Here is a 15,731-nt window from a genome sequence, read left to right as displayed (position 1 = left end):
TAAAAACAGAATGAAGAAATAGGACAGGGACTAAATAGTTAACATTTTGTGAGGTGTGTTGGATGTGAAAAGTGATCCATAAATGCCTATTATTTTTACTAAACAATAGACGTGTCAGACTTGTGTAACCTGAAGAAAGCAGTATTGCAGCATGTCCCTGTGCAGGAGCATATGGTGGCTAAGGCCAGGGGGATGAATGCTTTAGAGATCTATTCCCTGGTGTGGATGTGCAGGCCTTCTCAGTGTTCCACATTGCTCTTGTGTGGGAAGTTCTATGTGAATGATTATAAAGGCTCAGTGACATTGTTCAACTCAAGTGTTTAAAACTGTTGTCAGGTATTTAAAACTACCCTCAAAACATGATTGCTTTTCAGAGCTATTGTTAACATTGTGGTGTTTGGGTATTGTTTGAAAATTGTCTTTGACTAAGTATTGTAAGATAACTTTTAGTCCTGTGTGAACAACAAATCTGAAATTGGGGGTATTATCTGGAGAGTTTGTTTTGTCCTGGCATTTTACAGATTAACAAGAGACAGCAGGTTTTGTTACTCCAGGTAGCAGATTTTGTTTTGTATCTTTTTAAGTGTTGGTTTTCTTCCCTTTAATACTCAAGGGATTAATTTACTATTTATTTCTCTAGATCAAGCCCTTAGAGAAAACATAAAAACACAAATGGGTCCTCTGCTTAGTATAACCATTTTTCCTTACAAACAGGTACTTAAAGAATACAGTTGCATTAGTTAATGCTATTATTTGAAAGCTTAAAATGGAAACATTAAGCAAACATTGCAGATATCAGATGATTAGAGACTGTAATAGTGAGTTACTGTGATAGTAACTGCCTTGAAAACAAAAGCAGTAAAACTTCCTAAATGATGATACATAGAGAAATGTTTGTAGTATTTCAGTTTTTATTCATTTCATCAACTTTCAAGTAACAAAACAAATACAAGTAGCTCTCTTGTTACTGGAAACTGACTGACCAATTATGATAATAAAAACTTGCCATCTTATCTACACAATACCTTTGTCCATGTATCTTTAAAAAAAAAGCATTAATTTTTTTCTGTATGTGTGTGTGCATAGAGACAAGAGACAACTTGCAGGAATCAGTGCTCTTTTTCTAATGTATTACTGACCTCAGGTCAGCAGCCTTTCTTTTTTAGACAAGATGTCACTATGTGGCTCTGGCTGGCCTGGAACCTGCTATGTAGAACAGGCTGGCCTCAAACTCACAGAGATTCACCTGCCTCAGATTCCTGAGTGCTAGGATTAAACATGTATGCCATCATGCCCAGTCCTGGAACTTCTTTACCAAAGTCATTACCATTTTTTAATATTTATGGAAAAAAAACAAAGAAAATCATGGTACATAATGGGCCTTACCTTAATATTCCAGACATTAAAGTCAAAGAGTTGATCTTTGTGCTAGGTATTCTTTTAAAATATAAATACTACTTTTAATTAACCCCCAAAATAACTTCATAATTAAGTGCTAATACTGTTGCCTCAACTCAGTTTATTATTCCAAAACCAGACTTTTTAACTGCCAGTCTTTATTGATTTGAACTAGGTGACTGTCTTAAGTGCATTAAATATATTTCATGTTTCAGAGTCTTTTGTCTGTTTGCTTGCTTGTCTTTTCAATTACACTTATTTATTTTGTATGCATACACGAATGTACTTGTGCGAGTGTGCACATGTCTAGGCATATCACAGCACCACAGTGCCAGTGTTGAGGTTAGAGGATAATCTGTGGAAGACATTTCTCTTCTGCCATGTGGGTTCCAGGGGTTGAATTAAGGTTGTCATGCTTACTGAGCCATTTCACTGGCTCTGCTTGTTTATTTGAGATAAGAGTTTTCCTATGATCCTGCAGCTTCAGCCTCCCAAGTATTAGATTATAGCAGGCATAAACCACCATACCTGGCTCTCCAGGATCCTTAATTGAGATCAGAATTGTTTCTCTAAGATTTTAAACTCTCAGAACAAATTTGGAGATTTTTAAAAATGTTTTACTATATCGTTTTACAGATGAATTAAGTGACTTAATCAAAGTCTCAGTTTGTTAGGTGACCATTAGAACTAAAATATATGCCCTCTGGGAGCCCATCAAATTTGTAATTAGTTCAAATGATTTCACAGCAGTAAAAGCATGTTTATATCCTTCAGGTCTAGAATGCAGTCAGATGAGCATGCAAGTCTCTGTTGTTCATTGTTTTAAGTCCTTGTACCTTAATGAGAAAAATAATGAATGTATTTTATGGGACAGTACAAGGGACACCTGTTACTTTTATTTTTTAATGCTATGAAAATTTTGAACCTTTGAAAATATGTGTCACAAATGACATGACAAAACTCATTTTACATCTTCTAACTCAAGTAGAAAAGTAGAAAGAAATAGGAGTTTTTCTTCATAGGCTTGGTGAAATTAAAAACAAATAGGAAAAACAGAAAGCCCCTCTAACTTGATATAGAGTTTGAAACTAGCTTAGTTTATTTCATGTTGTTCAGTCTAATTTGGGATCATTTTTTAATTCCTTTAATTTTTTTGTAGGTGTAGAGAGCTAGGTCTCTAGTGCCGTTTCCTGACTATGGAGAGTATAAAGAGTTAAATTGAATTGAAACTAATTTGGTTGACATTTTGACATTACAGACTTAAAAGAAAAAAGAAAAATGTTCATCTTTTAAAAACAGATGGTAACAGAACTTCTTTCCTAAAGTTTTCCCAATTTAAATTATAACTTGACTAGTTTAGGACTGGATTAACTGTCTACTTACTTGAATGGCTGATAGAGGTCTTTTAAGGGAAAACCAAAGGACTGTACACTTCTGGGGCATCATGGTAGAAACATAAGTACACATATTTACAAATCTTTATCTGTGAAATCTTTATCCCTAGCAATTTTTAAGTGCAAGAAATAATGAGTTTGATCGAGCAATACAGATTTTCTGCTGAGTTGTTTTTTGGATAAGGATGACTACCATGCCATCATCTTTCCTAAATGACATCATTTAATAGTGACTTCAATAGAAATTCCCATCTTTTGCTGTGTCATGAAAGGAACTCGGCTCACCTTAATGCTGTTCTAAAGTGCCTCCTGCCTTTTTTTTTTTAATCACAGCAGGAGACTGTAATAAATTGCAGCCTGGAAGAAGTTTCAAACTGGCAAGTTTGCCAGATATTTTAAGCAATTTATTTTTGGGGTGTATCAGCAGATTTTTTTTTTCTTACACTGCCATTTGGGTGCCTGCTGACACAGCTTGAACAAATCTTTAAAACATCTCCTTCCTAGAGATGGATGAAGATGATGAAACTCTTAACATCCAGTCTTCTCTTAACTCTTCACTTGCCACCTGGGTCTTTTCTATTATGAGATCTCTACAACAATAGATAGATACCTCCTTCTGTATGCTTTACAGAATTCCAAACCCCTCAGCAGCTTGGTTAGTAGCTTGAAGTTTTATGGTCAACTAATAAAAAAAAGTAATCCTGGTTTCAGTCCCAGAATTTTATGCTTAGATTACTTCATTGTTAGCATATTGAAAATTGTTAAGCATCCCTGTACTTCCATATAAAACAAAGATTTGTTGTTTTTCTTGATCCTAATATTTTGAAAGTGACCAGTCTTTTCTAATTGGTTGGTTAAATTGTTTTCAAAGTTTATTAATTTCTGGCTTTTGCATTCTTATGACACACACACACACACACACACACACACACACACACACACACACACATTCCTAAAATATTGACTCTGGTATAAGACTACAAGAGCGAGAGGATGGGGAACTTGAAGGGTGCCTGTGTGTGCTGGCCTCTTCTATAAACCAGTACCTGAAGCAGAAAGAGGCACCTTATACAAAGCTAATTCCTAGTCCGGTGAAAAGCACTACTTAGCCTACTGGAAGGAACATGGGAATGACTTAAACCTTGTAAGGCTTCAGAGAATGCCGTTTGGTGGGAAAAGCCATAGATGGAAACAGGAGATCCGGGGGGGGGGGGGGGGGGGGGAACCGACATAAAAAATCCCGACATCTAGATCTTGCTCCAAAGACAGTACAATTTAATTGGTCTAGAGTGTAGGTTAGACACTGGGATATTTTAATCTTCACAGATTGTATGTACAACTAAGCCTGTGAATCCTCTATGTATTTATTTACAAGGGTTAGCAGATTTTGTCCACAGTGTAAAGACTCCCTCACACACCATAATCTCTTGAGTTCCACCTTGAGAACCAAAGGAAGCCATTAATAAATATTTAACTTAGGCGTGTAAGGCTTTTAAAAACTATGAAGACCATTCATAAACGTGTTTTGTTTGAGGTATAGAGCTGGTTAAAAGCTACAATGCATAGTGCTGGTACTTTTCAGTTGATCATACCGAATAGAGACATCCTCTGAACTGCACTTGCTCAACCAGGCTGGATCTCCCACAGACCCTTACCCAGCAGGCCCAGACGTGCTGCGGGATCCGCGTGGGCGCCTGCAGCTCCGGGGCGGGGCGCCAGCGGGGCCCACCCACCGGACGCTCTAGACCGCCCCTCGCGGGCACCCCGCCCCGGACGCGGATGGGAGGGGGGGGGAGGACTGCTGGCGGCGACTCGTCAGCCCAGACTCCACAGCCGAGCCCCGGGGCTTCGGCGGCTGCATTGGAGCTTCCCGGTGGACCCAGCTCAGCTGCCAGGAACCAGTGTGTCTTGGTCCGGGTTATTCCAACGCGGGTCCAGGATGCGGAGCTATGCTTCGTGAGCCGATTCCATGACCCTGAGTACTTTGGCCGGTGAAAGGAAGGCGCCCCCTGCCAGCACCTGCAGCCTCGGTGGCCCCGACATGATCCCCTACTTCTCTGCCAATGCGGTCATCTCGCAGAACGCCATCAACCAGCTGTGAGTCTGACTCTGCAAAAGCTCAGAAACTTTGCTTTTCCAAGTGGCTTTTCCCAACATCCTGGGGCGCAAACTAGTGAGCGAGGGCGAAAGCGCAGCGTGCGTGCTGCGGGGTTTCGGCACATCTGGGTTGGACGGTGGGGTAAAGGTTTCCAGCGATTCGTGGAGGTAATGAGTGTCCTGGAGCCTGATGGGCAGATGAATCTTTTAGAAGAACATCGGGCGAAACTTGAGGGAGTTTAAAAGTGGACTGGCCTGGATGTCTGTGGTGACCGAGTGACAGCCGAGCTTTGTAGCACGCGAGAGCCTGGGGAGAGTGGTTGGTAGAAGCAGAATAGCCGCTAGAAATGCAGGGGCTCTGTAAATCCTGCTGGCAGCACAACTTCTTGGGTGATGGGTCTTAAGTTTGTATATGACTAAGTTTCTATTATGGTTCACCCAAAGAAAGTCAACCCTCTCTGTTCACTCTGAAATTTCCAGAAAATTAGATTTCAGTAGTTTTCTTTTATGGCCCCTGACTAGTACATACAACACAAACCTTCCTTCACTCTTTGAATCACTGAAGTGAAGGATTCACGCTCATCTTTAAATTGTCATTGTTTTTGAAGTCAGGTTGTTAGTCCTTTCCGTTGTGGTTTGCCTGTTTGTGAGAACTGTGTGCTGCCGCTTGTGGTTATCTCACCTCACAGTTACAAAGTTGAAAGTAGAGGAACATCACCAATTAAAACTTCATCTTTAAACCCGTGGAGAGGTTTAAGGTTACTTAAGATAGTAGTAGTTTTAGTTAGTATGTTTGAGCTACTTCTAATTGTCTTAAGACCTGCTGAGATTTCCCTAAGCCAGCCCCAAAACAGGGTTACTACTGTCTCCCCTGCAAAGAACTCCATTTAATGTCTAGCAAAATCTTTTCATTATTCCTTCTTAAAAGCACAGTGATTTGTAGATACGTTCATACCTAATTTACTATTTCAATTGTTGATAAATTGCCCTATCCTCCCAATTGAATTAAACTGGTATGAAATTCACCCTTTTCCTTTATGTTGATTCGCAGTAGAGCTTCTGAGAAAAACAGCAAAAGGGGCAGAAATTATTTTACCACCATTTACACTAATGTCTGCACACTAAACTACCTTCCATGTATTTTCACTTAAAAAGTTAAGAAGGGATAGAGTGAAAGTGGAAGAAAGGAGTGAATAATCAGAAATTTAATAACCAAACTCAAATGAATAGTGTTATCAGTACTTAAGAAGGAGAGTGGGCAGTGTCAGATCCATCTATGGAAAGTAAATGGATGAACAAAATGCTCTGTATACATGTGTACACTTTTTAAAAGGAGGAAATCCTGGTGTTGGAGTTCAGCAGTCCACAGTGATTACTGCTTTGGGAGGACAAGTTCCCCACACTCTGGGATTCTCACAACCACCTGTAACTCCAGCTCCAGGAGATCCAAGGCCTCCAGCACCTGCCCATACCATACAGAGATAGATAACTTAAAATAATAAAAAATAAATCTTTAACAAGATTGACATTTTTTGGAAAAGGAAATTCTGACATATGCTAGAACATGATGAACTTTGAAGATGTTGTGCTAAATGAAATAAGCCAGTCACAAAAGGACAAACACTGTGTGATTCTATTTGTGTGGCCCCAGCTCTAGATTGTAAAAGCAAAGTTTGTAAACTTGAGAGCGGAGTATTCTTTAACTATACTTCTAGTATGATCAAAGATCCAGATACCTTTTCCTACTAATTAATGTCCTTGGGTAAATCATTTGACTTACTTTCTCCCATTGTAAAGTGGGAATATAATACACATGTTCCTCCTTGGTAGGATTAGAAGAAATTATATTTGTTAACACTTTGCAAAACTGTAACAAAAATGAATTAACTAACTTGAATAATAGCTAATAGCTGCCATTTGTGGACCACTTGTCACTGTGCTGAGTTTAATGTGTTATCTCATATAGTCATCACTGGAGTCTTGTGAACTCATTTGTTCTGATTACAGTGATGAGGCTGAAGCTCAAGGCCATAATAATGACAAAACCCCTCAAAATTCACATAAAGTGATTTGAAGTTTCCCTTTTTATTTGTTTGTTTGCTTGCTTGCTTGCTTGCTTGCTTACTTGCTTGCTTTTGGTCTTTCAAGATATGGTTTCTCTGTATAACAATCCTGCCTATCCTGGAACTTGCTTTGTATACCAGGCTGGCCTCTAACTCGTAGAGATCTGCCTGCATAATTTTTAGGGTCTTTCTCCCTTTCTCCATGTCCCGCATCTCTTGTCTCTCTGACTCTTCCTTGAAATGTTGGAGGTTAAATATCAGATCTCAGACATGCTAGGTCATCACTGTACCACTGAGTTACATCATATGCAGCTCACTTTAATCTTAAGAGAAGCTTGCTATAGTGTTGTCTTCTAAACTACACGTAGTAGCATTGCTTTTGATATGTTTATTAAACATTTATAATGCTACCTAGCTTATCATTAAAAAATTACCCATGAACTTTGTGTGTGTGTGTGTGTGTGTGTGTGTGTGTGTGTGAGTGTATACATGCACACATACATATTGTTGCTACTTAATGCAGACATTCTCAAATTCTCAAGCCAGAGACTATGGTCAACTGGAGGTCTGTGCTTTGACTTCAGAAAATTAATGAACTTGCTGAAATGAAATGTGAAAATTATGGAGTAGATTTTGAAATCAGATTCTCAATCTGTGACCTTAGTAGAACAATGCTAATCTTTTCTAAAGGGAAGTGTTATTTCTGTCTTTCGTTTTGGTTTTTCAGGACTGAGTTTCTGTGTAGCTTTGGAGCCCACCCTGGAACTTGTTCTGTAGACCAGGTTGGTCTCAATGGTGGTGAATGTCTTTACTCCCAACGCTCGGGAGGCACTCGGAAGGCAGAGAGAGTCAGATCTCTGTGAGTTCAGAAAGTGTTATCTAAAATCTGATTGTAGGCTGACTTTTCTGTTCTGCCAGCCAATTCCCAAATAATCACACAGAGACTTATTATTTATGAAAGCTTGGCCAGTAGCTTAGCCTTGTCTCCAGCCAGCTCTTAAATTAACCCTTTTCTATTAATCTATGTGCTGCCCTAAGACTTGTTTACTTCATCTATGAACTTCCCAAGTTGTTTTTTTTTTTTTTGCATCTGGCTCTTGACTCTCGGTATCTCCACCCTTCTTCCCAGTGTCCTCTTTGTCCTGAAAATCCTGCGTAAGCTATTGGCCATTCAGGTATTTATTAAACCAATCTGAGTGATAACATCTTCACAGTGTATGAAAAGATTATTCCCACATCTGATAATGTATACCTTAATTGATAGGAACATTCCATGCAGTAGCAAATATATAAATAGCAAAGACAAAGCAGAGTAACTAAAAGGTTCAGATTTACCACTAGGAGCCTGGGGTAGTAGCTGTACCTGTAGGTCCTAAGTAATCTGGAGGGTAAGGCAGGAGAATCTTGAGTTCAAGGACAGCTTGAGCAATGCAGTGAGCACTCTGCCTTGCAAAGGGGCAGGAGTGAGTGGTTCAGACTTAAGATTCCCAGATGAAGACTGATACAAACATAATTTAAGTTTGAAGGAAATGGTTCATTAATACTTTTCCAAGTAGTTGTCAGAATAGGACTTGCTCTTTAGAGGATTTTTGTTTTCCCTTTCTCATTTACTGGCTCAGATTGCTGTGTATTTAGAAACCAGGTAACAAATCTTATGAGACTTGAGTCAAAGATTAAATAGGCCACAGTGAGATATTATAAAGACTTCCTGTCAGAGAAAATTTATGATCTTTACAGTGTGGCCTTTGGACACCTGTTTCAATGATTTAGTATATTCTTTGATTTTCAATTGATATATATGTAGATGAACTATATAAACAATAGTTTGTGTATCAGTTTTACTGATTGTTCCACTATTGTTGCATTAAAGTCTGCATTTGCTACTGCATAAAACTCACCATATGTGTTATTTTTGACTTATCAGTGATGAATGTTAAGTAATCAAGTTCAGCTGGGTGTGGTTATACATTATCTGCTCACTTTACACTTAGGAAGTAAGGACAGGAAGATCGGGAGTTTGAGGTCATCCTCCATTACATAGTGAATTACAAGCTAGCCTGGGCTCATAAGATTCTACCTCCCCCAACCCCTTCAAAGTGGTCAAAGTTTATTATCATAAATGTTAATTCTACTGGGTGGAGGAAATATGAGCAACCCAGGAGAAAACATCAAACCTCAAGAGTTGAGGGACAGGACTGAGGAGATAACCCAGTCAGTAAAGTGTTTGCCTTGCAAGCATATTTACCTGAGTTGAATCCTCAAAATACACATAAAAATGCCAGACCTGGCAGTGTCCACTTCTAATTCCATAGTTAGAAAGTAGGGATCGGAGAATCCCTAGGACTCAGGTCACCCAGCCCAGTGAGATGGCGTCCCTGAAAATGACACCCAATGTTGTCCTCTGGTCTCTACATGTATATGTGTATGTGTACGTATATGTAAAAGTAGACTTCCCTATTTTTTCAAAAGTTCAAGTGTTTGTTTTATTAAAAAGCATACGTGGGCCGGGCATTGGTGGCACACTCCTTTAATCCCAGCATTCAGGAGGCAGAGGCAAGTGGATCTCTGTTAGTTCAAGGCCAGCCTGGTCTGCAGAGTGAGTTCCAGGACAGGCTCCAAAGCAATACCAAGAAACCCCTCCTCAAAAAAACAAAAAAGGAAAGGAAAAAAAGCATATGTGGGGTTTTACAGGGGACAGAATTTTTCATAATTATTTTGATAAGATTTAAGATCTTATTTATGTGTATATAGGAGACCATGGAGGCCAGAAGAGGGTATCATGTCCCCCTGTCCCCCAGAGCTGGAATTACAGGTGGCTATGAGCTGCCTGTCATGGGTGCTGGAAACTAAATTCAAGTTTCTGGAAGAGCAGCAAGTGTTCTTAACCATTCAGCCATCTCTACAGGCCCAAGACTCTTTAAAAAATGTGTATACAGTGTGTGTGTGTGTGTGTGTGTGTGTGTGTGTGTGTGTGTGTGTGTGTGTGTGTGTGTGTTTATACACATGCATGTAGGTGTCTTCAGAGGTGAGAAAGGGTGTTGGATCCCATAAAGCTGGAATTACAAGTGTCTGATAGCTACTAATGGAAGTACTAGAAACTGAACTCTGGTCCTCTGCAGGAGCTGTAAAGACTCTTAACCACTGAGCCATTCCCCAGCCCAAGGCTAATTTTAAAAATGGAACCATTATGAAAACCTCAAAAGTCTTAGAACTTAGATATTTAAGATGTGGCTTGATTTGCTAATGAGATTTCCTTGAGTTTTTTATCCTTGAACTAAAATATGTATGTTTACTTGGTTGGGTGTATGAATTTGCTTTCCTGACTTTACATTAGTTCTTTCTAAAAGTTTGGTTTGTTGTTGTTGTTGTTGTGTTTTAATTTTTCAATTCCTCTTTCTGGTTATTCAATTGATTTTGTATGTTCTTTTCCAGACTTAAATTTGCATCATAAACACCTTGAGGGCTTGTTAAAACACAAATTTCTGATTTCTGAACCTGTAGGCTAGAGAGTTTGCACTTCTAACAAGTTCCCAAATGATGCTCATGATATTAGTGTATGAACCACACTTTGGAAGCCACTACATTATATTTTTTAGAAACAGATTGGGAGAGTCATCAACCACACTTTATGTAGCAAGTAATTAGAAAAAAAAAATGGTGAAGTAATGTGGACAGAAATATGTGGCTTGTTTCTAGTAGTATGGAAACCTAAAACAGCATTTCCTATCTCTGACCCAAGCTCTTATGAAGCCCAAAAGTTTTGATATGTGTGTGTATGTGTGTACATGTGCCATGGACAGTAAGTTTTGAGAGTTTATTCTCTCCTTCCATCTTGTTAAGGTAGAGTCTGACTTGCTTCTGTCTTGCTACATACTACTCCATACTCCAGGCTGGCCGGCCTTTGAGCTTTCAGAGAATCCTCTTGTCTTCCATCTTGCTTTAGTAAGTGCTGGAATTACAGATATGTGCCACCACATCTGTCTTTTCCATATGGATTCCAAAGATTGAATTCAAGTTGTCAGGGTTGTACAGCTGTGTACAAGCTGAAACATCTCAACAGTGCCCAACCTTCCCAATGTTATTACATTAATATTAACATTAATACTATATTAATAGTAACATTAAATAGCAGATTATTTTTCTTTCTTTTTTTGCTGCATTCTTACCCTGGTGACACAGTTTTGAGTGCTATGTACATTTTCTCATTTGGCTTAAAAATTTTACTCCTGGCTAACTAATGGTGTGCTGGGGATCAAATTTCAAATTTGTGTATCTCTGGCAAGTATTCTACCACCAAACTAATACTTTTCCAGTGTCATGATCCATTCTTTATGGATTTAAACCAATTGATATTTTAATATTAAATTTATAGATACTTGAGGTCTACTTTTTAAAGCTTTGTTTTTAATTATGTATATGTGTGGGCATGTGTACATAATTGTCAGAAGTATCTCAGATGCCAGAAGTATCCGATTCTCCTGAAGTTGGAGTTAGAAGAGTCTATGTAATCAAACTCAATTTCCTAAAGGCAGTATGGACTCTTTAAGTGCTAAGCCATCTTTCTAGCTATACTTGAGGACTACTTTTACAATCTTAACTCTTTTGATGTGTTTTTATATTCATACACTAATGTCACAACATCTTCTTAAAGATTTAGTTTATGTTTTGATATATGATTTGGAAGGGCCTACCTCACTGTTTTTTATTGTTATTCAGTTTTTTTTTTTTTTTTTTTTTTTTTTTTTGAAACAGGGTCTCACTATGTAGTTATAGCTGTCCTGGGACTTACTACATAAACCAGGGTGGCCTTGAATTCACAGAGATCCATCTGCCTCTGCCTCCCAAATGCTCAGATTAAAAGTGTGTGCTATACCTGGCTATCAATACCTTTAATTAGTCACAACATGTGTATTAATAATACAACTAATGTTTTTATATTTCCTCTTTTAATTACATTGATTTATTTATATATATATATGTATATATATATACATACATACATACATACATACATACATACATATATGGGTGTATATGTGAGCCATAGTATGGTGACAGGTTTCTTAGCCCACTGAGCTATGTGACAGGACCCATGTAAACTTATTTTTTATATGCTATTCTTTATTTCTAATACAGATTTTGTTTTTTAGTTTCATTTCTCTCAACTTCTGTGGGCTAATGATTCTATTATCTATGAGTGAATTCTGTCTCTTTGAGAATAACTCTTAAATTGCTTTGACTGGGGCCTCTAGCTAAATACTGAGTGCTTGTCTTGTTTTCTCTTGTAAGGGGAATGCTTCTAATGTTTTGTAAATAAGTAAGCTCTATACTTTATGCTACAGGTTCCAACAAATACCACTTAACACATTGAGAGTATTTAACTGTTCTGCAACTATTTTGCAAAGATCATGATTTAATTTAATTTTGTTGAATACATTTTACTTGCTGAAATGATATGTGCCCTCTTTATTAGTAATGGAATGGCATTGAGTTGCTAAAGCTTATCCTTACTTAACTGAGCTACATCCTGGCTGTATTATTTATCTACCATATTATTGGATTTGGCTTACTAATATTTAAGATTTTGCATTTATAAATTCGGCTGTGTATTGAACCTTTGGTGTTGTCATTGTCCACCTTAAGCCTGATCTGTAGAATGATTTAGGTAGCCTTTTGTTTTTTTCTATCCTCTGAAACGTTTTTTGAGCAGGATTATCTATATTAACCTGAATCAAAAAATGTCTTCAAGTGTTACAATCTTATAAAATAAAGCTGGTATGTCACTCAGTTCAAGTGCTTTCCTAGCATGTGGGAACCTTGTGTTCCATGCCTAGCACTACAAACAGCAAAAGGGTTTAAAATATTCAATTTTTTTAACTCAAGGTTTCAGTGTTGTCTTTGTTTTCATTGACTAAACATAACTATGGTAGTTTTTAACTGTAGAGCTTATTTTCTGATGAAATAGATGGAGTTAGAAACTCATTCATTGTTTAAAATATTTTTTCTCCTTCATAGGAAAAGAAACTAATATAAATTTTTAAAAGAGGCATGATGGACTAATGGGCTGGCTCAATAGTAGAAACTCATGCCCAAGACCTTAAGAAAATAATGAAGCATACACTGTCTTCTTGATTTTAAATTAATACTGTTTTTATAATTATTTCTGATCTTTGAATATGTCTTTAGTTAGGGTTTCTATTCTTGTGAAAAGACACCATGACCATGGCAACTCTTATAAAGGAAAACATTTAATTGGGTGAGTTATAGTTGATAAGTTCAGTCCATTGTCATCATGGTGGGACATGGTAGCATGCAGGCAAATATGGTGCTGGAGAAGAGCTTAGAGTTCTATGTCTTGACCTACAGACAATAGGAAGTAGTCTCAGACAATGGTCATATCTTGAGCATTACAAGACCTCAAAGCTTGCCCCCACAGTGACACACTCCCTCCAACAAGGCCACACCTACTCTAACAAAGTCACACTAATAATGCCACTCCCAGTGAATGTATGGGGGCCAGTTGCATTCAGACTACTACAAATAGTCTTAATTGTCATTTTTTTAAAGTTTATCAAATTAGTTTACATTCAAGTCTTTTGAGTATTATGGCCTACAGATATGAAAGACAGTTAGCAGGGAGCTGTTGGGAACTTACAAGGGTACATTTCTGTTTTCATTATTGATAGTAAGTTTGTGTGACTTTATCTACACTTGATTTTGTTTGTAATCTATGGAGCAATAATTAATCTAGAAGGTAGTTTTGTGCAGACATGAGCTCTGAACTTTGGCCTTGGAATTATATTTAAGCAAGTTAACTGAACTGTAAATCTGTACAATGAAGATGAACTGGAATGGGGGGTTGCTGTACTCCAAATTTCTATATGATAAAGAATAGGTACTTATGAATTACTGATGCTTATCATCTGTTCCCACTCCTGAAATAGGGCAGTTTTTCTTGACCAACTACTCCTCAAAACCAAAATGATTAAAGATGTCAGCCTCTGTTTCCAAGAGACATTGGACTTTGGGGATAATGAAGATGCAGATGCTCTCACTTTCACAAATCATCTTGTATACTTCTCTTGGATCTCTCTAGTCAATGTGAACACACATACACACACACACACAATATGTTAAGCTGCCTTGGGACTGAAGGAAAGTGATATAGGTTCTATCATAAAATTTCTAATTCATCGTGTAGTTCCAGATTTCTAACTCTGTGCAAATAATGTTAGTTAGCTTTTGTTGTTGTTATTGTTGAATGAAGCAGGATGTTGCCACCCATCACTTAGTTATGTTTAACTTGAAGACATGTGCTAAAAACATTAAGGGCATTTTAGACTTTCCTGTGATTTGGAATAAATATAACTAATGATTTATAAATAGACTGTTAATGTTACATACCAGAGATCAAATCTGAGTCCACCCCCTTTTCAAGTTGGTTTTCTATGTAAATCTGTTTCTAGAGGGATGTGACCCTTCTTTCAGTAACCAAAGGGATTTTATATTAATTACAACTGATAAAGCCACAAAATCCAGAGACCTGAATCATTCTCCAATAAAGAAAAACCTCAGTGTTCACAAGTTCTAAAAGTTTAGGTCTCGGTGCATAGAAGTAGAGTTATTTTTTTTATAATGAGCTAAATGGTCCAAATTGTTGCATATTTCATATTTACTAACTGCTTCATTTTAAAAGACTATACAGCTTAATTAAGATGGTTCACAAGAAAGGTTAAACCTTTTCATACGTGAATTCTACTTTTATTCATAATGCTTTTTATTTATTCAAGGTTCATATGTATACCCACAATCCATAGGAGAGTATTTCATGCCTGAATGTTTTAATTTTGGACTATAATTATATTGATTGTCATTTGTAGTGACATTTATCTTTTCTTCATCTTTAAGCATCTTTTGTCCCCCAGGAAAAGGCTGTGGGAGCATATGAGCTCACTATCTTCTCATACATCTTATTTCTGTTACATTTTGTATCTTATGTAATGAAAGTTAATATCCATGAGGGCCCAGTGAATGAGACTTTCTGACTTTACTGATTTGAAGTAAGTATTACTTATAACAGAAACAGTGAGGCCACTTCTTCAATACCCTCTTCGATTCCAGGCCTCTTTAATTACAGTTTATCTGAGTGTTAATATTCCTAGTTTTCATGAACATTTTTTAGAAATCCTGTTATTGTATCATCTACTTTTTTAAGGACCATTGGTCTGTGAACTTGTCAGCAGAGTTGTGGTGGTTTGAACGAGCATCTCCACAGACTTGAATGTTCATTCACCAAGGAGTGGAGGTGTATAAAAGGGTTACAAGGATTAGATGTGTACTTGTTGAAGGAAGTATGTCATTGGGGGTGGGCCTTGAGGTTTCAAAAGCCCACACCAGGCTCAGTCTCTCTGTCTCTGTCCCTCTCTGTCTCCTCCCTCTCTGTCTCTGTCTCCCACCCACCCCCACCCCCACTGTGGATCAGGATGTAGCTCTCAGCTCCTTCTCCAGCACCAAACCTGCTGTGCTTGTCAGCATGCTTGCCACCATGATGATAATAAAACTACTCTCTGAAACTGTAAACTAGCCCCAATTAAATGCTCTCTTTTATGAGTTTCTATAGTCATAGTGTCTCTCACAGCAAAAGAATACTAACTAATACAGGGGTGATATGAATTCTCAATGTAATCTTCTTTTTAAAAATATTTTTTTGTTAGTTAGATGGTGGTGGTGGCACACACCTTTAATCCCAGCACTCAGGAGGCACAGGCAGGTGGATCTC

At 37.8% G+C, this 15,731-nt stretch overlaps 1 protein-coding gene across 2 annotated transcripts in view; it reads left to right on the top strand.

Moving 5' to 3' along the window:
* Positions 1-15,731, top strand: part of Ssh2 (slingshot protein phosphatase 2) — a 232,841-nt gene that overhangs the window by 113,426 nt on the left and 103,684 nt on the right. The window contains exon 1 of one of the 2 annotated variants that reach the window (XM_051179934.1): positions 4,703-4,889. The exons of the other annotated variant lie outside the window; for it this stretch is intronic. Within the exon in view, the coding sequence (XP_051035891.1) occupies positions 4,762-4,889 (128 nt within the window). The 5' untranslated portion in view covers positions 4,703-4,761. Of the gene's footprint in view, positions 1-4,702; positions 4,890-15,731 lie in introns of those variants that run through there. 2 annotated transcript variants of the gene reach the window in all.

Source organism: Phodopus roborovskii, unplaced genomic scaffold (genome assembly GCF_943737965.1).
Source record: "Phodopus roborovskii unplaced genomic scaffold, PHOROB, whole genome shotgun sequence".
NCBI lineage: Eukaryota > Metazoa > Chordata > Mammalia > Rodentia > Cricetidae > Phodopus > Phodopus roborovskii.
Note: the sequence above shows the minus strand (reverse complement) of the source record. Positions and strands in the feature narration are given on the sequence as shown.